Source organism: Ascidia mentula, chromosome 6, assembly GCF_947561715.1.
Source record: "Ascidia mentula chromosome 6, kaAscMent1.1, whole genome shotgun sequence".
Classification (NCBI taxonomy): domain Eukaryota; kingdom Metazoa; phylum Chordata; class Ascidiacea; order Phlebobranchia; family Ascidiidae; genus Ascidia; species Ascidia mentula.
Window position 1 is genome coordinate 6,268,466 of NC_138571.1, and position 25,875 is coordinate 6,294,340.

At 37.8% G+C, this 25,875-nt stretch overlaps 5 protein-coding genes across 6 annotated transcripts in view; 2 read left to right on the top strand and 3 right to left on the bottom strand.

Moving 5' to 3' along the window:
- The first annotated feature begins 751 nt into the window (after positions 1–751).
- LOC145906149 (protein-glutamine gamma-glutamyltransferase E-like) lies at positions 752–7,243 on the top strand. Of its 2 annotated transcripts, none has more exons than XM_082993558.1 (15): positions 752–770; positions 934–1,038; positions 2,004–2,159; positions 2,406–2,588; positions 2,693–2,956; positions 3,141–3,388; positions 3,724–3,898; positions 4,444–4,638; positions 4,861–5,000; positions 5,244–5,400; positions 5,531–5,688; positions 5,803–5,932; positions 6,272–6,435; positions 6,709–6,845; positions 7,008–7,243. In XM_082993558.1, exons 2-15 carry the CDS (start codon positions 1,011–1,013, stop codon positions 7,147–7,149), a joined length of 2,277 nt encoding a protein of 758 aa, XP_082849684.1. In that variant the 5' UTR covers positions 752–770; positions 934–1,010; the 3' UTR covers positions 7,150–7,243. The 2 variants fall into 2 exon arrangements, with proteins under 2 accessions (XP_082849684.1, XP_082849685.1); XM_082993559.1 differs by lacking the exon at positions 752–770 and adding an exon at positions 882–896 and having other exon boundaries at positions 930–1,038.
- Positions 7,244–9,083: 1,840 nt separating this feature from the next.
- Positions 9,084–14,506, bottom strand: LOC145906162 (uncharacterized). The gene is made up of 10 exons (XM_082993575.1): positions 14,387–14,506; positions 13,993–14,073; positions 13,274–13,384; positions 12,974–13,157; positions 12,323–12,334; positions 11,188–11,314; positions 10,986–11,131; positions 10,762–10,911; positions 10,451–10,595; positions 9,084–9,837 (listed from the first exon to the last, which is right to left on the bottom strand). Exons 1-10 carry the CDS (start codon positions 14,427–14,429, stop codon positions 9,280–9,282), a joined length of 1,557 nt encoding a protein of 518 aa, XP_082849701.1. The 5' UTR covers positions 14,430–14,506; the 3' UTR covers positions 9,084–9,279.
- Positions 14,507–15,724: 1,218 nt separating this feature from the next.
- Positions 15,725–17,109, top strand: LOC145906178 (uncharacterized). Its single transcript, XM_082993597.1, has 5 exons — positions 15,725–16,242; positions 16,296–16,455; positions 16,512–16,570; positions 16,683–16,819; positions 16,894–17,109. The coding sequence occupies exons 1-5, from the start codon at positions 16,095–16,097 to the stop codon at positions 17,104–17,106; spliced, it is 717 nt and encodes a 238-aa protein (XP_082849723.1). The 5' UTR covers positions 15,725–16,094; the 3' UTR covers positions 17,107–17,109.
- An 88-nt stretch (positions 17,110–17,197) lies between these two features.
- The window catches only part of LOC145907034 (uncharacterized), a 55,612-nt gene continuing 46,934 nt past the window's right edge, over positions 17,198–25,875 (bottom strand). The window contains exon 2 of the mRNA XM_082994474.1: positions 17,198–17,377. Within this exon, the coding sequence (XP_082850600.1) occupies positions 17,198–17,377 (180 nt within the window). The remainder of the gene's footprint in view (positions 17,378–25,875) is intronic.
- On the bottom strand, positions 19,251–25,543 carry LOC145906151 (protein-glutamine gamma-glutamyltransferase E-like). The gene is made up of 13 exons (XM_082993561.1): positions 25,037–25,543; positions 23,791–23,973; positions 22,934–23,197; positions 22,573–22,820; positions 22,337–22,511; positions 21,898–22,092; positions 21,538–21,677; positions 21,142–21,298; positions 20,681–20,841; positions 20,253–20,382; positions 19,969–20,132; positions 19,627–19,763; positions 19,251–19,563 (listed from the first exon to the last, which is right to left on the bottom strand). The coding sequence occupies exons 1-13, from the start codon at positions 25,074–25,076 to the stop codon at positions 19,422–19,424; spliced, it is 2,136 nt and encodes a 711-aa protein (XP_082849687.1). The 5' UTR covers positions 25,077–25,543; the 3' UTR covers positions 19,251–19,421.

Consider the following 25,875-nt stretch of genomic DNA (forward strand, 5'->3'; position numbering starts at 1 on the left):
TTCGAGTGCAAGAAGGTTCAACCACTGTTATTGTCAAAGCGACTGCTTAGAAACCAATTGTGTTTTTCTTGTAATGACTTTTAAATTGTTGAAACGTCTTTCCCTGAGGCATAACATAAACCGAGTGTAAACATTGTATCATCTTAAATCCCACTGATTGTCCAACGGCGAAGTCCATCTTACCATACAATTATATCGATGAGTTACACGTAACATGGTTGGTAACGGTCTGTGGCGTTGTGCAATCGATGCGTGAAGCCAGCTTTACTTGCTTGGCTACTGTGACACTGTATAAGCTATGAAACTACATACATACATATACGACGATTGCTTAGTCGCCACAAATGGAATGCAGTTTCTGTCTTACCAGTAAGAATGTACTCAATGCTTCTATTTTAAAATGTCTCTGTTCAAATTTACTAAGTGTCGAAGTAACGAAACCATTTTTTCGGACCGCGTTATTTCCGTTTTGGTTCAATAATCATGCATGTCCAACAGTAAAAACTGTTATTTCACCCTGCTTTGTTTTATTTATTTTAGAAATATTTACAATCGCGGTGACGTTTACATTATCGGGTTAATTTTGGCTGTGGAATTTTCCCAAAACCTTTCTCGTATGACAAGACAGAAATTGCATTTCACCAAAAGCAGAAAAAAAATCGTCATTATGCCTTTTTCGGTTGTTTTTCATGCCCGCAAGCGTAAACGCCTAGATATAAATGGAGCTGTTTCAAAAGGGTTGCAGGCTTTGGACTGGGCTTAACTAGCAGGTAGCAAGTTAAATAATAAGGTGCAAGTATCCTGTATCAATCTTTAACGTTCTTTTGCTTTGGGCGCAACCGTCACGGTCTGCGCTTGTAAAATTTAAACTCAATTGACTGCGGAACCTTTTGTGCCCTTGGAGTATTATTAACCCGGCTTCTTTGCCTCCAGAACCGGATTTGTTGTAGGCACCAGTTGATGTAAGTGAAAAACTGAACTTCTGTTCCACATTCAGCTTTGCAGTCGAAATGGCAACACCAAAACCGTATTCAGAAGGTAAGCAAATAACATTGTTTGCTTTGCAGATACAGGTATAATAAAACGTTAAATGCTTTCTACATCTTTAGTAGTTAGCAATATAACAGAATAATAAATGTAGCTGTTTTACCATTGACTAGTGCATTGGGGAGGTGCAGTAATTCTTCGTACTGGTGCAAATTTTAAATTGTGAGAAAAAGGTCTTGTACTGTTTAGTTTAATGCAAAACGCGGTTATGTAACTGCTATGCGCTTTTTTAGCGGTAAACGCAACAATCAAATTGAGCAAAAATGGCCGCAATTGGGCAACTAGGCTTCACAAAGTATGTTCCACAGCAAAAACTCTTTGTAATTCACATTTAGCTTCGAATGCCACACCAAGGTTTAGTGCAAAATCTCATCAGGCAAAGTCACGTTGCAAAACGTGCCGGTGTGTAGACATGGGGGTTACGCTTGTGTGGAACTGAGGAATATACGGGACATGGTTTTCGTCGCAACAATACTGTATCAATCCAACCGTGAAGGACTGAAAGCCGATTCAGCAAAAGAGCGCAGTTAGTATGTCGAGACTATGCTGTATTCAACCTTTTTGTGCGATAGCGTTTTGGAATATCCTTAGCCTCATATATAAAGGGTGCTCTTGCTATGATTTCTATTGGAAACCAACATTCCTAGTGTGAACAATTCAATACAGGTTATTCGAACAAATATCCTCAAAATACGAGCTCATGTCTATAGGTTGCCAGTTTCTCCCGATGCTATTGCCAGTTTCTCCCGACAAATTTGGTGCCATATTATATCCGTACTTTCTTTTGTATTTAACTTTGTTTGGTGTGTTGTCATGGTGACAATCATTATCAGTGACGTAGAGTCAGATCACCGCCGGCATTTTTACCGCTATCGTTCGCAGTTTGTTGTTTATACGACATATATATTTATATACAGGCGATTCAAAGAAATCAAACTCTTATTTGACTTTGATAGATTTTGAGAATGTGTCGGAGTTTTTGGACAAGAACACTGGGTTTCTGTTGGATTACCTGAAACGCCAACCTGATGTTGTGAATCAGTTCGTGGTTTCTACAGCCGACCAGCAATTACTGCAGGAATGGCAAATAGCTATCAAGGAACGGGAAAGTGGTAATATTTACAAAAAATTGTTTATCACAACCTGATTTGAATCCACGATACCGTGCACACGATTCTGAATCAAATTTTTGTAGAATTTTAATAGAGCGCTCTGATTCCAGCGCCTAGATTGATGCTTTTTTGCAATAAACGCTCGAGGCCGTTATAATGGTGCTTGTCAATCTAACCTTTTCTGTTTTGGATTTTGTTCATGAATGTTTGACAAAAAAAATGGAAACCAAATAACTGTATTCACAGAAAAGCAGCTCAAGTTGAAAAAAGTTGATTACTTACCGAAAAGAAATACCACGCTTCACCAAACAGACCAGTATATCAACAAGAGTTTGGTCGTCAGAAGATCTGGAACCTTCAGTCTGGACCTCTACTTTCAGGAAGTATTCGACCCTTCCAAGCATAAAATCACCTTGGAATTTACGATTGGTAAGAAAACTTATTTGTTTTGATGAGATTTCTTCCTTCCAAAACTATACTTGTTTGCACTTTTATTACATGTATGTGAACAGTTAACATGTTTTTCTGATCAGGGCCTGATCCAAAAGCCATCCACGGCACAAAGCTCCGTCTTCCTTTATCTGAATCCGATCTACAAAAAGCGAAATGGAGTGGCAAAATTTCAAAGCAGGATGACGAGTTGAAGAAGATAAGTGTGGACGTCAACATCCCATCTGACGCGATCATCGGTCGCTACAAACTCACGGTCGAGATCACGAGTGAGCTTGAGGATGGAAAGAAGACGGAACGTACAACAAAACCTGACGTCATCGTCATCTTCAACCCCTTCAGTCCAGGTCAGAGTTACAATAAATTACACTGAAATAAAACCTTTCAACAGCGTGTTTTCTTGGACTATGTGAGTGCATTATCATGACAATAAGGCATGCTGTACACACTACTTACATGCCCACCTCAAGATAATAAAACATCTCTAGCGATAGGTAAAAGAATGAACGCAATTAACTTTTTTTTTTTCAGGTGACGACTGCTACATGGACGACGCAGAAGAACGCAAGGAATACGTTCTCAGTGACACTGGTTTGATTTTTACCTCAATTCCGAAAGTGAAAAGAGCTCGTGACTGGCTCTTCGGTCAGTTTGAGGAGGATATTCTTGATATTTCACTTAAACTTCTTCGAGGTGACAACAAAACCAAATTAAATCCAGTGAAGAATTTAAAAAAGAGATCGTCGCCCGCCTACTGCAGCAGGATGTTGACCTCTATGGTAATATTTTGTAACCTTTGTGCTTCACCATGAGAACATTCGTTTGGTTGCTTTGTAAAAGTTCTCTCACCTTTTTCAGTGATAAAAAGACGTTTAGTGTTATTTGTTGTGGCCTCTCAGGAGAAAAATCCTACAGATCTCGATCCAATCTGTTTTATGTAACTTTTGTAAACAAGCAACAAAACTCCTTACATACAGTGGCATTACTTATATTTACTGCGTTTGTAGAAACTTGCAGGATTTATTTTGTTCACAAGTCACATTTTGAAAACACTAGTAATATAGGCCCAACCTCAGCCCCCACAAACACCTAATCATTTATGGCATTATTGCAGGTAAACAGCTGTGATAATAATGGGGTTTTGGAGGGCAATTGGTCGGGCGATTACTACGGTGGGACCAAACCAACACAGTGGAATGGAAGCGTGAAGATTTTGAGACAATGGGACAGGGAAAATGCCTCTGTGAAATATGGACAATGCTGGGTTTTCTCTGGAGTTTTGACCACAGGTAAAGTGCGAGGTTTTGCTAAAAGTTACCGCAAAACTTGTTATGACTTTCAATCGAGATAAATTTTGTAGACAAAATTAGTTTTGTGAACCAGTATTTCCGCCTAATGTTCACCGATGTAAGATATTAAATATCCGAACCGTCTACCTAATCCTAACTGCAATACAACGCGTGGTCGCCAACGCAATCAAATAAAAACAACAAGATTTTCCGGCCTACCGCTGAGACTAAAGCTAATGAGGCGTGACCACTGTGGCTACGTATGCGTCATAAAAAAGGGAAGCTAATATCCTTGAAAGTCTATAAACGATAAACGTTAAAAACACAATTGAAACAACTTTGACCTATTTTGAAACTTGCACACTTCGCCACGCCAAGCTCTTACTTGCTATTCCAGCGTCCAACAATCTAAATTTCTTCATATCCTAATACACAGCTCTTAACGTTAGATGTGAAAATCAAAATTCATTTGAATTCCTGTGTAAATGCTTTCTGTTTTGCCAGTAGATGAGTTCCAAGGTAACCAATGTAAAACTTTGATTTAGTTCTCCGAGCTCTTGGTATTCCGGCTCGATCAGTCACCAACTTCAGTTCGGCGCACGATACCGACGCCAATGTTTCTATTGATCGTTTTGTTGACGAAACCGGAAAAACTTCAGATCTGCTAGACTCTGGCGATTCCATATGGAATTTCCACGTGTGGAACGAGGCTTACTTCAAACATTCGAACATTGTCAAAGGTGTGAGCATGAAGCCATATGTTTGTTATTTTAACTAATCAGGGACAGATTTTTCCTTTTTGTGGTACTTTTTAGACCACCTGGGACGAAACAGTTTTTTTTTATTGTTTTTTTAGATTGATACGATACCAGCTCCAAAGTGTTTATGAAACCCTTTTGGTTTATTTTTGTCTTTTATCACATATTTTACCTCTAAACTTAGTCTTTTATGTATTTTTGAAGGTTACGATGGATGGCAAGCTGTCGATGCAACCCCACAAGAATCGAGTGGAGGAGTCATGCAGTGCGGCCCAGCTCCAGTCAAAGCGATCAGAAACGGAGAAATTTACATTGGATCCGACACAAACTTTATTTTTAGCGAGGTAACTACAAGATTCCTTTTTAAAGCCACAGATAAATCTTCGGCGGTTTAAACGACCTACACAAATATGTATATATAACTATATGCTTGCTTGTGCACTGCTTTTATAAGAGACTGACTGTTAAACAACAGTCAGTCTCTTATAAAAGCAGTGCACAAGCAAGCATATAGTCATAGATCAGAAACAGACACGACAAACTGAAGAAATTGAAATATGTATATAGTTTGCTGTGTTAACTCGTAGGTAAACGCTGATGTAATGTACTGGACCGTGGACTCTACGGGAGAAGTGACTGGTTTGGTGAGAAGATACAACCGAAGGGTTGGACAGACTATTAGCACCAAAGCTGTGGGTAAAGATGAAAGACTCGACGTGACGAGCGAATACAAATATAGAGAAGGTAAATACTAAAATATTCAGGTATGATTCACGTTTGCAGTGTGATTGTCACAACATGCTTTTAATGTGGTTCAAAATATTAGTAGCAATTAACCTTACCTAAAACTAATCTTAAATGACCCATCCACCAGGAAGCAAGGAAGAACGCCAAGCATTTGACCGAGCCTACGCCCATGCAAAGAAACCCGATTACCACGAGAAATTCCTTTCTGATAGCGAGGAAATTAAAATCGAAACATCAACTGTTGAAGATCCAGTGATTGGCAAAACTATCACCACAAAAGTTCAGGTGAACCATCAGTTTGTTTGCGCGTAAATAATAAAAACCACAAGTAATTAGATGTGATCTGTAGCTTCAAACACATTTGTTCCTCTTGCAATTTGCTCTCTTTTTCCATGTAAGGTGGATAATACAACTTCGGAAAATTATGACGTAACATTGACAACAGTGATGTCTACATTGCTAAACAACGAGCAGAAAAAGGGATTGGTCAAAAAGGTGATAAAAGAAGCAAATGTTGCTGCTGGAAAAGGTAACAAATTCGTTTGATCATTTATTGCACACTTTTCGCAGGGTGTACAAAACAGGGCACACTTGTCAACGTCACAAAAAATATCGTTACCCTCCTTCTATATGTTGTCATTATTTTGATGGTGGTTTAGATCCCACAATGATAAATTCAGCTGCTCCGCCCTTTTATAATATGTACTTTGTAACATACTCTTCCTGTCTCGAAAGACAACTCCCAAAAAGCTTCCAGTTGTTTTTCTTTAGTGCAAAAAAAACTTTTGCTGGATGCAAAAAAAAACCTTGCTTATGCAAAAAAGTATTACCAAAATCCAGTGAAACAATTTATTCTTTGTTTTACCAGTTTACGAAGAGATTATTGAGTTAACTGCCAATGAGTATTGGAGTCAGTTGGTGGACGACAATGTGATTCGTGTCACAACAACAGCTACAGTTAAACAGACCAAAAAAATGTACATTGACACTTTTGACGTTCATCCTGAAATCCCCAAAATGCTTAAAATTGAGGTAACACAGTGTCTACGTTTTCGCATTTAGATAAAACATTTTTTTTTAAAACTATTTAGATGTCATAAAGCTCTATCTATATATATCCTTTTTTGAAACAATGATAAATTGACGACGAGTAGCTTGCAAGCCCGAAAAACGACGTGGTTTTAAGTATCAACATACATTCGCAACAAACAATTTCAATATATTGCACTTTTGAAAGAGACTTGTTTATATTTTATCGTATATGTATTAAACAGTTCCATGGCAGTAACACATGTTATGTATTAGTGTGCTGACAAGCTGCCATATGATGAGGAAGTCGAACTTACGTTGGTGATTACAAACGAACTGAACACCCCGCTAACAGAAGGTGTTTTCGAAATTGAAAGTTCTGGAGTTGTAACTAAAGGAGCAGTCAAAGCTAGGTAACGTATTTTTTGTCGAAATAACGCAAGATCTTAATTATTAATTAAGATGCCAAGAATCATGTAATTTTTTTCGAGGTCTGAAGATGTGTTTTCAAGTTATTTTTAGGAACGTATTTCCTCAATATTTATCATTGCCTGATATGTGATATAACTTTGCAGTGCTCCAATAGCTCCTGGAGAAACATACAGGGTTTCCTACAACATCACCCCCAAAAGATTCGGGTGGAAAACATTGTTGGCTGACTTTGACTGCAAAGAATTTACTGATTTGAAAGCACGCAAACGCGTGAGAATTGGATAAGCAGAACATCGGAAAACATATAGTGTGAAACAAATGTAAAGTTATATTCGAAACTTGTAGAGATGTAGTGGTCGCAATATATTCAAGCGCATAATGTGGTTCTGTGTAAGTTGGAGACAACAATCATGCAGACAGCTCAGTTGTTGTTTAATTCGGGAAAATATATTTCGCCTAACAAAGCATCATTAATTTTTGTAACTGCCGCAGACGAAAAACAGAAACAAAAAACTCAAAAAAGTCTGTGCGTAAGTACGTACGTTAAACCAGTTTTTGGTAAACAAAATTTGGGGAAATTAATCTACGATATATAGGTTTGCTTGCATCGAATTCTTGACTAATGTTAGTACACTTGATGAATTGTCTGGAACGCATTTTAGTAGACATCGTAAATACACGTTGACACAAGTAGGCGCTAGTGAGTCATTATAAAGCTGATAAACTCGTTTTCACGTAATCGGAACATTGCGTATGAGGTTTATTGTCAACAGCAAGTTGCATTAAAGCGTTGGAAATGAAATTCAAGTCCGTCGAAAAAGGAAAGGCAAAGCTAATATGCTACTCATGCCGAAAGAGTCGTTTCAAACACTACTGTGTTCATCATCGGTGCTAGAGAAGACTGCGTTGCAGCAAGGCGCGCGAAGAGGTAGTCAGGCAACTGAATAGACAAAAACAGGCCATAACTGAAACAAATCACGTGACAGCAACTATACTCGGGAGACAACGGCAGTGACGTCGTCATTTAAGATGTGCGGGGCTGCAAGGAGGACCTAGAGGTGCTGAAGACGTAAAGTGATCTTGAGCTGTTGGAAAATATATAAAGAAACTCCTTTACTTTATTTGTTGTCGCGCGCGTCTACGTCAGCAATACGTATAAGACAGCTTTATAGTAACACGGGGCATTTACAAAGTTTTTTCTGTTTTAACATCAATGTCGAAGTATTGAAATGACAATGACAATGACATGATAAGATAAATGTATGATGTATTTGGCATTCTTTAATTACCAACCACTGGTGTTATAAAACGTACTTTTTAGTGTTACGTAACATTTCCTAGCACAAAAAAAAACTAGGAAAAGCGGATTATGCAAAGTAACCATTGGATCAGCAACTCTTTTTGTCACATATATACAGATGTAAACATCACAATAGATTTTAAAGCAAATGTTAACTTGATCTCCGAATGCAAATAATAGTAGCCTATATATCTAGGAGCAAGATCTTAGAAGTAAACAATGGTACGAAATCGCTACAGTCAGAACTTGCTTATCAGAGTAAGTGAACAGTACCATTTCATTTAGCTGCAAAGTCAATAAAAAATTTGTGTGTTGTTTCAATGGTAGTATAAATGTACGCAAGACGGCGCTAGTGAGTAGCAGTAGAGGTTACGACACTCGTTTTAACGATTTATGTCACTACTACTATATGTATTGTACAAATCACGGCGCAGAACACATATGAACTGACATTTTATTTTGAACTACTTATTTACATAACTTCCTCACATGGCAATGACGTAATTATTTAATTACCATGCACATTACGTCATCAAGGTAATATGAAAGAACCATGAACACTACATGAAACGGTCTTATTGTAGAACCTGACAAATTAGAGTCTTTGAACATTCTGTATGTTGTCCGCATGCGGATATTGTGTATAATAACATCTCAATGGTCAAAATAATGCCATGAGTCCACATTTTAGAGGTTAGGCGACTGTTAATTATTAACTATCAGTGTTAAATAACACTTTTTTCGGTTATGTAACATTTGTTTGCATAGAAAACCTGAACGAGATTAAATTTTTGCTTTGAAACGTTAAATGGTTGTTTCTCAAGCTTGCACTAAACGCATTAGAAGTACAGACGTGACAAATACAATATGTGAAGATTTATGTCTTAACGCATGGTTCCATAAAGTAAAGGTTGTTACGGAGAAGAAATCACAAAATGAAATTATAGGAATGAAATAATCTTAACCACACATAAGCTTATGTAATGATGACACTGAAATAAGAAAATTAAACTTGAACTCATAAGCAAGTGGCAGATGAATTACAAATATATTACGGCAAACTCAACAAGATATTCTTCACAACTTCCTATTTATTGAATCATTTAGTAGCTTCATCAAAGTTCAGTGACGTACGCTTGATTAACGGCGGAAACATTTTCGTTTTCATCGCCCTTTGTTTTAACCCTCGCCGATTTACAACCATGCGCCATCTTGCGGAAAGGACCCATTAGCTGTTTAAAGAGCAGCAACGTAACTGAAACTCCAATTGAGAAAATAAAAACAAATATAATCATCATTCCTATAAGGCTGAAAGTCAGATTGCGTGCAAGGTATGAAATTACCATTAAAAGTGCGTATATGAGTACAACCAGTCCAACGTAGAAGGCCTGCTTTGTTGCTGAAGCTTCGTCGTGTATTTGTTGTGGGATGCTTTTATTACACACCGTTTCGATTTGAAGGATAATGTAGATGAAGAGCCAAGAGAAAAGCAACATCATGTACTCCTCGCCAGCTATAAAGAACATCTCGTACATCCGGCTAAAACCGGTTTGACCCGGTTCCAAGCCTTCCACCACTGTACCGCATAGTGCGAGAACTGTACCCAGAAAAATAAGAATGGGGATGATTCGGAAAAACGGAGAAATCTTTTTCCAAAACGGAAGACCGTAAACCTAAAATGGTATAAGTTTATTAACTGTGTGCTAAAATAAACAAGGCTTGCACACGCACACAGAGTAGATAATCGTTATAAAGGCAATAATCTATCTGTCTTTTAGACATATTCACATTATACTATGGTTTATTCCCGCCAAATATAATTCCAAGCAGACGCAACCAAAAGTGATATAGGACATGGAACACACAGTAACATTTATCACAACATTCAGATCCAACCCTCGTTACACAAGTCAACAACATGGCCTTTCTTTCCACTCATAAGCGCTGTTTGCATTGAACGGTCACCACACAAAAACCCTATTTAACGGTTTTCGACATGTCCCGGAGACCCAATAAAATATCGTAACATAGGATTAACTCAGTATACGACCTTGACTGGTGTAAAACACGAACAATGTTTAAAACCATTTACTATATGTAAAGCTTTTATACAAAGCGACCTATCTGTACACGTTTAACGTTTCCAGTTAAATCAACTGTTAAAATAGTAAATACAGCTACTTGTACACGTATCAACCTTTCGTCTAATTTTTAACAGAAGCAAACATCAAATAGATAAGAAAGTGTCAAGTTATACGTACAAGCAAACCATACGTAGTTATCTACCTGTGTAAAGGCAAAGACAAGTCCAAACCCGAAAGCAAATATTGGCCAAGCGCTGCTTCCTCCAGCCTTCACTGGGTCGCTTGTCTGAACAGCTACTAAAGTTCCATGTAACAATACCCATGCCTCATTCAACAACCTCCAGTATCTAAAGTAAATATTAGTTCAAGATTGCGTCTTTGACACCAAAACCTGCGCTACCAAACACCAAATTGTTGCAAAACTGTTATAACAATATAGCTAATAAAAGCACTCTTGGCATATTACAAGCCTGATGCGCGAACAAAGCAGTTCAAACACGTGTTTAATTTAACCTGTTAAGATGCATGTCAGTGTAGATGAGACTTCCCTGTAGGAGAACTATAGCAGTGTGGAAAAATCCGGTTGTGTGTCCCCATGTATTTTCCATCGGATGATACCAGAAGGTGTAGATGGATGCCCAAGAAAACGCAATTCCGTGATACCTACAGGCAAACAGAAGCAAAATAAAGTAATAATGTCCACGCACAGCCGTGGCTCAGCAAGTTGTTAAACATACTTTCTAATAAGTTCAATGGGAGCTGGATGTAGTCGAAGGTATTTGGCAAACTTGTCATCTGACCTCGGGTTGGGCCACATCAACATAAACCCACGGTCTTTGTATTCCATCAGCAGAATAAAACAGATCATCATTATCACCGAAGCCTGTATAGTACATGTAGTTAACACAACATTGCTTCCTTTCTGCACAATGGAGTCACCTGAGATGACGATATTGCAACGTCTTGAGCTGTACCGTCGTAGGTCCAATGTGTTTGCACCAAATGGAGAATGTGGAAAATTGCATTGACAATCAATAGGGACCAGTTAAACCAACGAAGCTTCGTACTAAAACAGTTGACAAAGAATTGAATAGTGTTATTTTTTCCAGGAAAGAGTAACATAATTAACCAGGTAAGATACCAGTGAAGGACAAATGAAAAAAGTCAAAATATAAATTAAACTTATCACGAGCTATATAGAAAGTCATTAATATATCCTAACCGAGAAAATGTTGTTGGACATTTGTGATAAAGCGTGGGAAAAGTTACCGTCGCAAACAGAGGAGGACAAAAATAGTTCTCAAAGACCATCGTCACGGTCGTGATTTTAAGCCTCTCTCCAATCCAAAAAGCAGACCCGACTTTCCTGATATCAATCGTCGCAACATTTATATGTGTGTACATAACCGATTTTTTCTGAAACTTTTTTAACAATCTTGAAACTGTTTGACTTCTGTCAACACACTTTTTCGCGAAAATGCTGTGTGGTCCACGTATGCATAAAAGAATGTAAGACGGATGCATTCAGAAACTTTTTGCGCCATGGATCTGTTTATATGAGTGTTACGCTTGTCCGATTCGCGTTATTTTTTACCTGTACCCCAAAGCAGGAATTTTCACATCAAATATAAATTTTTTTGATAAATAATACATACTTACGACTTGCAAAATTTGCACTGGGTCGTGAAAGTTTTTTTAAATTTTCCCGATATAGAGAATATGTACAGAAAGATTGAGAACCATTGGTTTATATTACATGTATGTTGTTAAATGGAAAGCTGTACAATGCAATATGAAACGAGTGCAATCAAACACTAAAACCCGTGTTTCTCCGGGATAAAACGGGACAATGCACATACATGTCAGTATATGTTGTTTGCTAAACTTGTTATGAGAAACGCGACATCATAGTACCAATTGGTTGTGGCGATGTGTGCTTTTCTTTAGGCTTTACGTATTATTGAAACCTGACTACTTTAATCCAGTTTGTCAGTGCCTAGCTGAATACCTTAATCCAAACTTGAAGTGCGCTGTGGAATCCCTCAACACCACGGACTCGCTGTTAATGTTTTACAAAGCATAAGGGCTTTGCGCAAATCTCTAACATGAGCGCTGGTTCAGATACATTGACCGTGTCTAAAGGATTTGCCCAGCGGAAGGCGACAGAATCGAAAATGTTGCGCTGGCAGCATCGCGTTTTGCGTCAGAAAATGCTTAAACGTCCAGTCGGCGATTGAGAAATAAGATTAAATGTACCGTGAAATTGTACCGTAACAACCTAATCCACTTACGCGCACTACCTCAAAATTGGTAATTTTCGGCAGTAAATTAATTAATTCTGCCATCTGGCAAGATATGCGGCATGGTAAAACCCGTTAGTGACGTCTGGTAAAATATGTAGTATATCTAATATGATCCAAGAAATAAATTAACATCAAGTAGTAAACGCCAGTGGGTATGGGGCCATGGGCAGTTATGTTTACGTGCTTCTAAACGCAGTAAATCACTGTAGGCGGTGGCGCTAATGCAATAAGTATACCTAGCAGTACTTATATGACCAACTTGGTTCATAGGCGTCGTACGCTGCAAGGACAATTAGAAGTGCTATGGAAACGTGATGTTATTATCTTGTCGAATTCGTTTCAGGCGGTCGCCATTACTCAATCGCATGGCGTAGGACTGGAGTTTGTCGTCCCATATGTCGACAAATTTAACGGTAACTCACTCGTATTTCATCGTTCCCTTCTTGCGGAATGTCATGACCAGCTGTGCTCGATAAATAAGGCCCCACACGAAGATCTGATGCAAGCAATAGAATAACCAAACCATCGCTCGACTCAGTGTTGTTGCTTCACCTGGAGGAATTTTCCAGAAATACCACGTAGTTGTACACTCCCCACTATCACGGCCTGCGTGAAAGAACCTCGTGGAATTAAACGTGCATGTACATCTCACTACACCAGCATGGCCAAACAGTTTTTCGCACGTTTGTATAAAGATGGATTACGTACACTAGAAAGGATACCTGGTGCTAACGTGTCGTTGCATCCGAACGGTTCGGGCAGAAATCGTTCTTGAGTATCGTTCACACTTTCATAATAATACCCAGACTGTGCGTTCCAACCTTCGGCGATGCCTATACAGTTACAATCAAAATTATGATATAAGTTGAACGTAAATATGGTCCAAATTTTTGTACAAAAGAGTTTCGTGCAACTAACCACTAATTGATGTGTTTGTAAATAATGATGGTTTACATCTGTGTACTATTTCTTGTTGGATTTTGAACACCGGAAAAAGTGTTTGTTTTTTGTTAGATATGCAGTTACAACTGATGTGAACAAGTCTTGTGTTAAGACATTTGCAAAAGAGATACAAACACTTTGTGTTTTACAAATAAATCCAATCCAATCACGGCTCTGTGCAGCAATCGTAGTTTATGTTACATTATTAATATAAATTGGTGTGCAAAGTATAAGTTGCTTGAGCATAAATAAAAATACAGTATTACGTTCGTTTGAGAAGTATCACCGTTTATTAATTGTTTAACTCCATTACTTTACCATAGCAGGCCAATACTTCAGCATATATTGAAATAAAATATCAACGAATATCGTCCAGCGCCATGATATCCGTGCTCTATGTTATTTTTCGTTTGTACTGCTTTTTAGTATGTACTTTGCTTATGCTTTTGTACGTTAGCACAAATTTTACACATAGACCGTATAGCTTAAAGTAACTTACCCCATGCCCACATACATCCCAACCAAGTTATAATGAACAACACCGAAACTCCCCAAGCTATTAGATCCTGCTTCGACTTGGCTAAATAACAAAACATGAGTGGTTACCGCTAAATAACAATGGAATACTCCAGTCGTTACCATCGTTAATGAACAGATGACACACTTATTCCCAACAAAATGTTATAACGTTGTACCCGAAAACATGATCTTCGAAACGAATTCACTCACAAAATACGACAAATAATTTTTCTATTAGTTGAACAGCTAAAAGGTCACACAGTTTTTAATTGAAATAAAATTGGTCTAAAGCCTTCAAGTATGCTTGAGTCGCCTGTACAACATTAAAACGGCGCATAATTCTGCTACACTGCATCAACTATAAAAGTACATACTTTTCTTGGACTCCATGGATGCCAACTTCTCTGGTTGCTCCATGTTTTACGTATTCAGGTTTGCTTGTGTAAATCCTTTAAGTTACCTAAAAGTTTTCCGGTGCCCTTTGTAAAGATTTAAACACATTTTTTCATGACCGGCTTCGAGAACCAATCCCCGCCTCCTGAGATATTTTAACCGATCCTCAAAAGTATATTAGACTACCTCGACTTTTAGAAACTTGGTCCGATACACTTTTACTATTTCAATATATAAATTGGCCATATATTGGAATATACTTGTGACACTTTTCTACATAATACATACTTTTGCTTAGTTAAATATTTTATCCATCTATTCCGTTCGTTTTAGCTTAGATTTTAAATTTATCTGGCAGATAGTCCTTTTTCAAAAAGTACAACGGTTCTTTGACTTCAAATTAATAAACGTATAAGCACTACTTTCGCATGGTACCGTAACAAAAAGCTTTCAGGACACCAACATAGCCGGCATTGCCGCGGTACTCCAGCACCCTGACGCCTATTTACCTTCATCCGTTGCGTAACAGAAAACAATCGAAGAACAAACTTTGGGTCAGGTCAAAAAAGGAAGGCGTTTTATGTTGACCTAATGACTGATATAATAGTTCCAAGTAATATCTCATCAAGAATTTCAATGCTTAAAACCTTTTAACTTGTCCACGTTTACTTTTGTCAACGACTTAAGAACGCGCAAAGCTGCAGATATTGCATAGAGAGAGCGACAAATATCTCCAGTATCACAAAGATTTGGTTATTAATGTTTTTCAAACTCCTTTTTTTGAACAAGTTCTTAAAGAATAGCAGCAACATTCATTTCAACAACAATACGCGCATAATCCTTGTTCGACGTTGCGACGGTGAGCGTTAAGCCCGATGCACACATACACCCTTGCGGGTGCCGTACGGTGTCTACGGCGCGGCTTGCGGCCGAACTTACGGCGGTTGATGCACACTGCGACGGTCGCGCGTCTGTGCGACGATGTGCGGCTGCGAGGACTTGGTCTTGCGGTGTCTGCGACAAAGTAGAAAATTTTCTACTTTGCCGCACAGCCGCACATCGCCGCGAACGGCTCGAAGTTGAAAAATTTGATATAAAATGACATTTTGGGTCACAGTTTCGTTTGATGTGACAGTTTTGACAAATTACTGGGTTTTGTGCGTGAGAAAATGGTGCCTTGAAAGCAACAAAGCTCCCATGTGGACGTTACAGCAGCGGGATACTGCTATGCTGACCAAATTAAAATGACCTTTTTTCTGCCTGGGCTAGCTATATATTACAGCTCATTTTCCATGCACCCAGTAGCAGGTATTAAATTATTGTAGCCCTATACTTAAAAAGATTGAAGTTTGTAACAAGTGTGCTGCAATGGATGACGTTTGCTTTGAAACCTTGCTTAATCTACATTCCACAATTGAAGCATATGTTCTGTATGAAAGTTTATTTGGGAGTGAAAGGTAGTGATTAAGTGAGAGTAACCTATATATATCTTATTTAAGTATTTATAAAGCTATCATTTTAATGTTCAGAAATATTTGGGTGCATGGAATGCTAAAAGAAAGTATTTACTTCTTTCCTTAATTCAAGCTGGCAGTTTTTGCTAAATTGCAGTGCCTTAACCATCAATTTATGATTTGACAGTTTCTATTTCTTTTTACATCAAGTTATTCTACGAAGTAGTGCAGTACAATGGATATTGAACAAAGTTTTAATATGAAGCTTATTGACCTTGTGTCTGAAGCTAACCTAATTTTCAACCCATGTCACCCAGACCACAAAATTAGAGGCAAAACAGATTCTGCATGGAGAAACATTGCCCAGGAATTAAACTCTACTGGTAAGTTTGCATCTTATTACAAAAATAATTACTAAATTGATTTTTACTTTCAGTTGACCAGTGTCAAAAGCGTTGGCGTACGTTGCGAACAGCATATGGTAAAAAACACAAAAAAAACACTGGAGCTCCAAGTGGGTCTGGTACCCTCCCGCCAGAGAGATGGCCATATTACAACCAACTATCATTTTTGGATAGTTATATCAAGCATAGAGGGTATGTGGATGGTATGTAGTAATAAAAAGGATTTATTGTTCTTCCTGTTTATGTAGATCTGTAGACAACTTTGCTGATGACAGTAGTTCTCCCCAGTCTTTTTTCGACAACCCTGGTCAGTATGTTAAATGTTTATGCTTATAATGTTCAAGTGTGTCTTTCATTATTGTAGCACTTTTGCTCATTACCATGAAAGAAGTTATATTTTTGGTTTATAATATTTAAAGAGGATTCCAGCATTGAAAGTACCAGAGAAGATAATTCATTTTCTTCTGATGCTGCTACTGCAGACATGCCTGCAAATGCAACTCAACCAGAAGAACCAAGTTGCAAAAGAAAAAAAACAGACAAACAGAAAGTACAGGTATGCTCAAGCCTATGCTTTAGTTCATGATATTATGAATAAAAACTAAAATCAGTAATGTTTCTGTTTTGCAGACAGAGATGCTAAATTATTTAAGGCAAAGCTCAAGTCATCTTGCAGAACTCCAGGAAAGGAAATTAGATCGACTAGACCACTTCGGTAAATTTGTGGTGGCACAATTAAGAGAAAAACCTGCAGAGCTTGTGGAGGTGTACATGAAGGAAATAAACAGTGTATTATTTGCGAATTGTGCCATGGAGTTTAATGTTGCACAACAGTCCAGTTAGACTAATTTCGTTACTTTCTTTCAATGTTCAATATTTCTTTCAATGTTCTTTTCTGTTCTTTTTAATAAAATTTAAAAATGATAAAACAAAACTACATGAAGTTGGTTTTTTGTGAGGAATTGTTTGAGGTGATACAAAACAAAGTGTGTGCCTTGCAGGTGTGCGGCCCAGAGGCTGTGTGCGCATACGCCCGTACAGCCGCACAAGAGCGCCGCAGACTGTCTGGGGATTCCCCGGCCGCAGCCGCAATTGTTTTACAGTGTGCATCCCGCTTTAGGAATAAAATACCAAGGCCAAACCATACGAGTAATTGAATCTGTCCACAAAAGAAAAAAGGCGAATTCTGTGCAGCCGAAGTGTTTGCGACCAAGTACAATGACAATGCAAATGCTTGGGGCTGGTGATAAAAGCAAAGCAAACAGTGTATTGCGTCAAGTTATAACATGGTACATGATGAAATATTCATTGGCTGGTCAGTTGTCAGTAACAGTAACTACAGTTAATTCTCAATTACCGTTGTACCTCGATCCCACTGATGCAGTCCGTGATATTTGTCTGTATAATTTGCCCTGTTTCATACAACTTTTCACTATAGTTTATGTTAAAACTAACATCATTCTAACAATTATTATTACTTTTAAAACGCTGATCAGATTACTAGCAATTTCAAGCACGACTTTAAGAGTAGAAAGTGCAGGGCAGGCAAAACATTTTCCCGCCCAAAAGTTGATTTTTCCAAAGTCTCACAGAAAGTAGTTGTAAATACCACATGTATATTAGTACATTCCATATTTAAACAAATAGTGCTTTACAAAGAAGAAATACACACGCATATTTTCTATTTTAAGTTTGTGTTAAAAAACATGTATTGTTAAAGTGGAAAACATGAATAATGTTTTACCAAACTATACAACTCATGACCATTGGGTCGTTTTACAAACTATTTACTCAGCTACATATGCTTCATTGTTAACTGCCGAGTCACATTTGTTTGGTGATGTCTTACTCTTCCGCACCACCATGCGGAAAGGGCTAGAGCTGGAATTATCCGAAAATATGCACATAGGTTTTTCCACAAAGGCAAGCTGAATATCTGAAAAAGATTAAATATGGTTTTAAAGAGAAGAATATGTTTGTGTGTTTCATCATAACACATAATGTAGTGTAAAACTGTAGAAATATGGACTGCTGATGTTTGCTCATAATGTTTTTACGGCAATAAACCCGATAAAACCAGTAAACGCGTTCTTAAAAGATGTGAGCATAATATTCGTACAATTATTTGAAAATCTCAGCATTATAATTAAAATTATCCTTAAAAGCAAATTCAGCGACGGCTACAAAACAACTACAGAATCCTGCGACACACATACTATAGTCTCTCTCACTAAAGACGCCGAACAAAATCCCCCCAATCCCCCCTTTTGAGCTGAAGTATTATGCCACCCGATATATTATGTAACACGTTGCTTTTTTCCAATTCTTACGAAGCACCATATTCTCGGCCTGCACCTTGTTCCATGATTACTGATACGTGCAACACAAATCGAATTCTATAATCGTACAATGTGCAATAGGAGAAAGATCGCAAGAAAACCATTGCATGCAAGATAAACACAAGTATAGAACAACTATAACTTGATTTTAATGCTGTTGGAACGTGACAAAAATACAAAAAAATGTTTTTCGTCTATTAAAAAAGGGTTAATATTTCGTTATCACTTAGATTTCTACGTTGGTGCCGACATCATTTTGGTTGATCTTGCCGAATTTTAGGTTTCTGCGAAGTTTTCTTCATAGTTATGTACAAGTGTACACTGTGTATTGTTTACAGTCACAGTGACGTAATTAATGGCCTGGCGTCATAAATTGACCCCCACCTTCCTTGTAACGTAATGTGGGCATTCCTTTTTAGAACATAGGTACATATACTAGACCGACCAGGCGACCTAGAGTGGGTACTTCCACTAAGTTATTGCTAACATCATGTGAAGTGGCTTCACCGGGTGCATATACGACCTCTGCTGAATAAAAACTGCTGCGCGTGTGGAGAAATTGTTCATAATATTACAAAGCGATGAATTTTCTATCAACAATATTTCCTTGACAGAAGAGGACAAAATCACAAGTTTATTTTTATTTTTATTACAACACGGAAACCTAAATGTGCACTGCTGCTGTACGTGCTGGTTACAAGAATAAAATAATATGTGGAAAACCGAACAGAAATGTCAATACTACAATCAAGTCTACAGCATTCAGAGAGTGAATAAAGAACAGCATGAATTCCTTTCAAGATTATTAAAAACATAAATTCACTCAATTCTGATCGACTTGGCAGCTTTCACGTTCTTAAACTCATTCGCGTCGAAGTCGGCGTAGAGATAAGTTCTTCCGCTTCTGCATGGACGAACCTCCACTCGACCACTGAAAGGTGCACCAGGTGCGATTGGGCCACTAAAAACGCACAACAAATTATTTTTTGCGAAAAACTGACTCTGCACAAACAGTTTAACTCACTTGGCTTTCACTGTCTCGCCAGTAGAAACTCCAGATCCTTCAATGGTGAAAACTCCGTCGGTTAAAGTCACAGGAAGTGGGTTAGTGATGGTGAAATATATCTTGCAGGAGCGATGTAGTGGTAACATACTGGGACACTTTGAACACAAACGGTAGGTTGTATCCCAAACAGAAAGACAATGAATGCATACAAAACGAATGGTTTTCAAAAGATTGGCCAAATATTTCAAGATAACATGACTATTGGCTCATGGGTGCATCGTCTATTTTAGTCATTCCTTTCTCAGAGTTTTTTATTTTCATTTTTACTTATTTATGCACTTTATGTTATGTATTATCTACCTCTATCTTGAGACAGTCTGGGCTGTCGACTTGAATGTCGTAAGTATCCACATACAAGTTGTTTGTTTCCTTCACACGTGCTGTTGTCGTCACTCGAATCACGTTGTTATCGACCAGACGATGACCGTACTCACCAAACGGAAGCACGATTTGACGTTCAACACCTGTTTAGAGGAAGGCAATACAAAAGGTACTTTTCTTAAAAGAGACCTTTAAGGAACGCACAGTCTTGTTTCAATATCAATAGATCAATGTCAATGGTTGTTTCAATGTCAAAAACTTACATTGTCTTCTTGGAATGAAACCTTCTACTTTGTCGCGTTTCACAAACGATTTTCTACTTTCGTTGTTGAACAATGTGTGCATGACAGTTGTCACCAAAACGTTTCGATTCTCTGCTGTCATGTTTTTCACCTAAAACAGTTAATTGAATTTACAGCTAAGTTGAGCAACGTGTATTGCTTCTTTTGCATTACCTGCATCGAAGCACATAAAATTCGACTGTACAATGCATAGGACTATTATTTGCAAATATTTTGGCAGAAAAAAGATTTCAGTCCCGAGTTTCAGCTGGTATGTTAATTAACATAAGTTTGTTTTGGTTTAATGTTTCATTTTTGGGTTCCTAACGTAAATTCAATCAATTGTTTTATGAATTTTGCAGCCATAACTTGTTTGTGGTTTTGGGTCTTTCATAGTTGTGTTTTAGTACCAAAATTTTGACGGAAATAGGTTTTCCGTTGATAACTTCTCCAACTGGTTTAATATCGATGGCAATTGCTCCTTCATCCTTAATAACGAACTTGTCGTGGTAATCAGCTTTGCGACCATGAGCATATGCTCGCTCAAAAGCAGCTCTTTCCTCAAGAGATCCTAAAAAGAACATCGCAAAGGAACTTAACCCATCTAATGTGTATTTGTACAAACAGATACACAAATGTTAAGGGACTGCAACTTATAAATAAAATTTTTGTTTTAGACATTGTATCCTTTTTGAAAATCAAACTTGTCTTAGATTAGAAAACAAGAGATTCGAAACAGTATATCGCGTTCATTTAATTTAAAGCAAGTTCCATGAAAAGCGCTATTGCGTCAAGTATTTCAAATTCAATACTTGGTAATTATAACCCCAACCTATAATCGCTTTCCTAAAGTTTAGTGCTGAATTTGTACCTTCCCTATATTTATATTCTGCTGTAACATCATCTCGTTCATCAGATCCAACAGCTTTAGTGCTTATGCGTTTCCCGACATCACGTGTGTCACGTCTAAGCATTCCATTGACTTCCCCCCAGCGGTTCACCGACCACCAAATCACGTCAGCATTTACCTGCAAAGATAAACTTTCGTCACAAACGCTTTATTGATTGCAATAAATAATAAAAAAAATTATTCCAGCATTTCGAAATCCAATATTACGCATCTAATACCTTTCCATGAAATTTAAAAAAATATTTTATTGAGGTACATGGTCACTTTTTCGATTTAATAGGTCTAACCAGTACAGCTTTGGCGACGTTTACCGCTCTTGTAAGCTAAATAACCAAGAAAAATAAAGTTTGACTTTACTTCGCCAAACAGAAAGTTGGTGTCATGGTCGATGTATATTTCCCCTTTCTTAATAGCTTTCACTGGAGCTGGACCACATTGCATTAAACTACTGCTCTCCTCCTGCGGAGTCGCATCAACAGCTTGCCACCCGTCGTAACCTGTAGTTTAAAGTTTTGCCATATAATACCGCATTATTTGAACAACCTTATGTGCGCAAAACCACAGCCATCAGCTGCACTGATGATACCTTACAGGTCGAAACAGTGTGTACACCCTGTCTGCAGCTCTTCAATAACTTTGACCACAGGCTTTAGACAAGCAAATACCACATTTTATCACAGGAATGTTTAAACGTTGGATGTGTCAATCATATAGTACCTTGGGGCAAATCAGGTCGCTTAAAGTAACCCTCATTCCAGACGTGGAAATTCCAGATGGAATCATTTTTTTCATTTTTTTTAATCTCCTCTCCATTCTCATCGATGAATCTGTCGATGATCATGTCAAAGTCATAATCATGAGCTGACCTGAAGTTTGTGATCGATCGACTCGGAATCCCAATAGCACGAAGAGCTGTGCGGAAAAAATATTGTGTTAAAGTTAGTTTCAAGTGATACATCCGTGAAAGCGCAATTAGTGCAAAATAAGAAGAAAAGTTTTTTACATTATTTCAACGTACAATTAGTTCAAATAGTTCAATGTAATGATCACAATGCAGTGACGCAGTGATGCAGTGACGCTATAATTGCTATAATTTAAGATTTGCTTGCTTTTTTGTATATATGCTATGCATTGCATTATGCACACCAATACTTACCCGTGGTAAGAAGTCCAGAAAATACCCAGCACTGCCCATACTTCACGGGTCTGTTCTTCTCATTCCATTGTTTCATGATCTGAACACTTCCATTCCAACTTGTAGGACATTTTCCGTCTCTGTAATCACCACTCCAGTTACCCCACAAGACGCCATTGTCGTTGTCTTTATTCACCTGGGGAAAATAGTAATACGTTGTTTAAGATCTGAAAGAAGTTTGTGTATTGATTGCATACCATTGCCGACAACACCCTGCTGCAATAAGCAGGCGAAGATCGTTTTTTCAAGCTCTCTCTCGGATTGTCGATAGCCCGAGTATCTTTGCCAAGCAATTTAAAAACTATGTCTAAAATTCCTTCCTCAAATTGTCCGAAAATCCAATTTCTTGCGCCTATCCTATAATATTGGCCAGTGAAGATGTTGCCGGTGTCGTTGAGAACGTATTCATTTCTCTTTGTTTCGCTTTCCATGTAGCAATCATCAGCTGCAATGGATTTTTACTAATAGATGTGGTTAAATAGACCACTAACTGAATAAACTCAGCAGAGAATTTTATAGAAGAAAAATGACGCAAATCTTTAACAAAACCAATCATACCTGGACTGAAGGGGTTGAAGATGACGATGATGTCAGGTTTTGTTGTACGTTCCGTCTTCTTTCCATCCTCAAGCTCACTCGTGATCTCGACCGTGAGTTTGTAGCGACCGATGATCGCGTCAGATGGGATGTTGACGTCCACACTTATCTTCTTCAACTCGTCATCCTGCTTTGAAATTTTGCCACTCCATTTCGCTCTTTGTAGATTCGATAAAGATAAAGGAATGCTGAGCTTTGTACCGTGGATGGCATTCGGATCAGGTCCTGTTTAAGAAAACGACGTCACATACATGTCATATCGCATAAAATCAAGATGGTTGCAAACACATCATAACACTAGTTAAGGCACAAGTCAATGCTAAACAAAAAATAAGATTTTTTCATATACACATACCTTCGTATGCCACACAATAAGCAAACACATCATAACACTAGTTAAGGCACAAGTCAATGCTAAACAAAAAATAAGATTTTTTCATATACACATACCTTCGTATGCCACACAATAAGCAAACACATCATAACACTAGTTAAGGCACAAGTCAATGCTAAACAAAAAATAAGATTTTTTCATATACACATACCTTCGTATGCCACACAATAAGCAAACACATCATAACACTAGTTAAGGCACAAGTCAATGCTAAACAAAAAATAAGATTTTTTCATATACACATACCTTCGTATGCCACACAATAAGCAAACACATCATAACACTAGTTAAGGCACAAGTCAATGCTAAACAAAAAATAAGATTTTTTCATATACACATACCTTCGTATGCCACACAATAAGCAAACACATCATAACACTAGTTAAGGCACAAGTTAATCCTAAACAAAAAATAAGGTTTTTACCGATTGAAAATTCCAAGGTGATTTTATGTTTGGAAGGGTTAAATTTGTCTTGGAAGTGGAGATCCAGACTAAATACGCCCGACCTTCTCACGACCAAATTATCATTGATGTACTTGTCTGTTTTGTGTGCAATGGTATTTCGCTCCGCCAAGTAGTTAACGTTTAACAATCTGAGCTGTTGTTCTGTAAATAAAGTTGTGCATTACTACCAAGCCCAACGAGAGGGGGGTACAGTCGGTGCAGTGCTCCTGGGCCCCTGTCTGTCTAGGGGGGTGGTGCTGGAATAGCAAAAAGAGGCACTGAGTGATTTTTATCGTAAAGCTGGGTTCTACCAAAAAATATCATGTGATCCCCATTGAAAAAGGTCATCGCACCGGCATATCTTTTTCTCTCTCAGGGGCCCTGATTTGAGCCGTTTTCAAATTTTTTCGTGATGGCACCCAAGGGAGCCAGAAACCTGCTTGAATATTAGTTGAGGTATTTCACAGGATTATGCGATTGTTTGTCGTTTTACCCAGTGTATATTGTTTACTTATAACAAAAATAGTTTTGTGAGCCACACAAGAACAGGTCTGGTCATGTGACTTTTGCTTTTTTCACTGTTGCCTTTTCCTGCGATACTTTAGGAAGCTACTGGGGAAATACCCGTTTTTCAAAGCAACAAAACTTTCCTCTTGGTGTTTTCAACAAGAGACTGGTTCCATTGCTTTGTACAAAATGCTGCCAAGTTTTTCATTAAAACAGATTCAACTATAAGTTTTAAATTACTTAGAACCAGTTACAATGGGAATCGCGTCCAAGTTGCAAAGAGTTCCTGAAAAATATTTGAGACTAAACTATTAACCGGTAAACCTACAAAAGTGATAGAATTGAAGGCAATGATGTGGGCGACTTAAAATTTTTGTGAGTCAAACTTTTTATAGGTTAAAGTGTTTTGACTGAAACAAAAATACAAATCTATATCTTTACATTCTACAAGAACTCGTGGCAGAGCCTGCTTGAATATTTGTTCAAGTATTTCGCAGGTTTATGCGAATGTTTGTCGTTTTTAAACAAAAGAAAACAAAACAACATCAGTATGCAATTGCGATGGGCCTGTCTTGCGTTTTTAGTCTATACTTTTTGTCATTGATTTTTAACTGCAACGTTTGTTCGGGTAGATTCACTCCAACTTAATCTAATATTGCAAATCGACTAACGCTCATGCGATGTAAAATCCTTTAACAAAATAAAATTGTTTACCAACCTTGATAATAGCCTTTCCACGTTCTCATTTTAACAGCCATGTTGAATTAAAGAAATTTTCGGATTTGGCACCGATGGGCAACAGTAAATTCAGTTCCAAATACAGTATTGTCTTTTTAACAACGATAAGGTTTCCAGATTATAGGAGTACTGCTTTTAAATGCGTCCCGACTATTGCAAAAACGATGGAACATCAAAGAAACAGAAAGTGCTACTTTTTACTAGTTTTGCTTAAACCTGTTTGTCGACTAAATTTGGTAGGCCTAACTGCTAATTGTGTAAAAGGCTGTCCTATTATTTTTGTCCACATAACAAAAAAGGGGTTTGAACGTTTATGAGCCACAAAAGAATGGGTCTGGGCATGTAATTTTTGCCTTCTTCACTTTTGCCCATTTCTGCGATACTTTAGGAACCCACTAGGGAAATACCCATTTGTCAGTAACGAAACCATTCTCTCGGTGGTTGCTGAGATCGCAAATCCGTGTTACCGAATTACACGCAAGACTCATCGATATCTTATATTCGCCCAACCTAACGTGACAAACTGCATTTTTGTTCAAACCTTCAGATTTGCAGTCAAAATGACAAAATCAAAACCGAATTCAGAAAGTAGGCGAATAACCTTGTTTGTTACATGGAAACCAGGATTATAAAATATTAAATGCTACATTCATATTTATTCTTTAACACTAGAACAGTACGATAGATGAAAAAAAGTACTGTAGTTATAAGATTTTTAATATACACATACCTTCGTATGCCACACTAACGTTTGGGACAAACCTCAGCAGGCAAAGTCACGCTTCGTGTTAAGCTGATGTCTAGACGTGGGAGTTACGC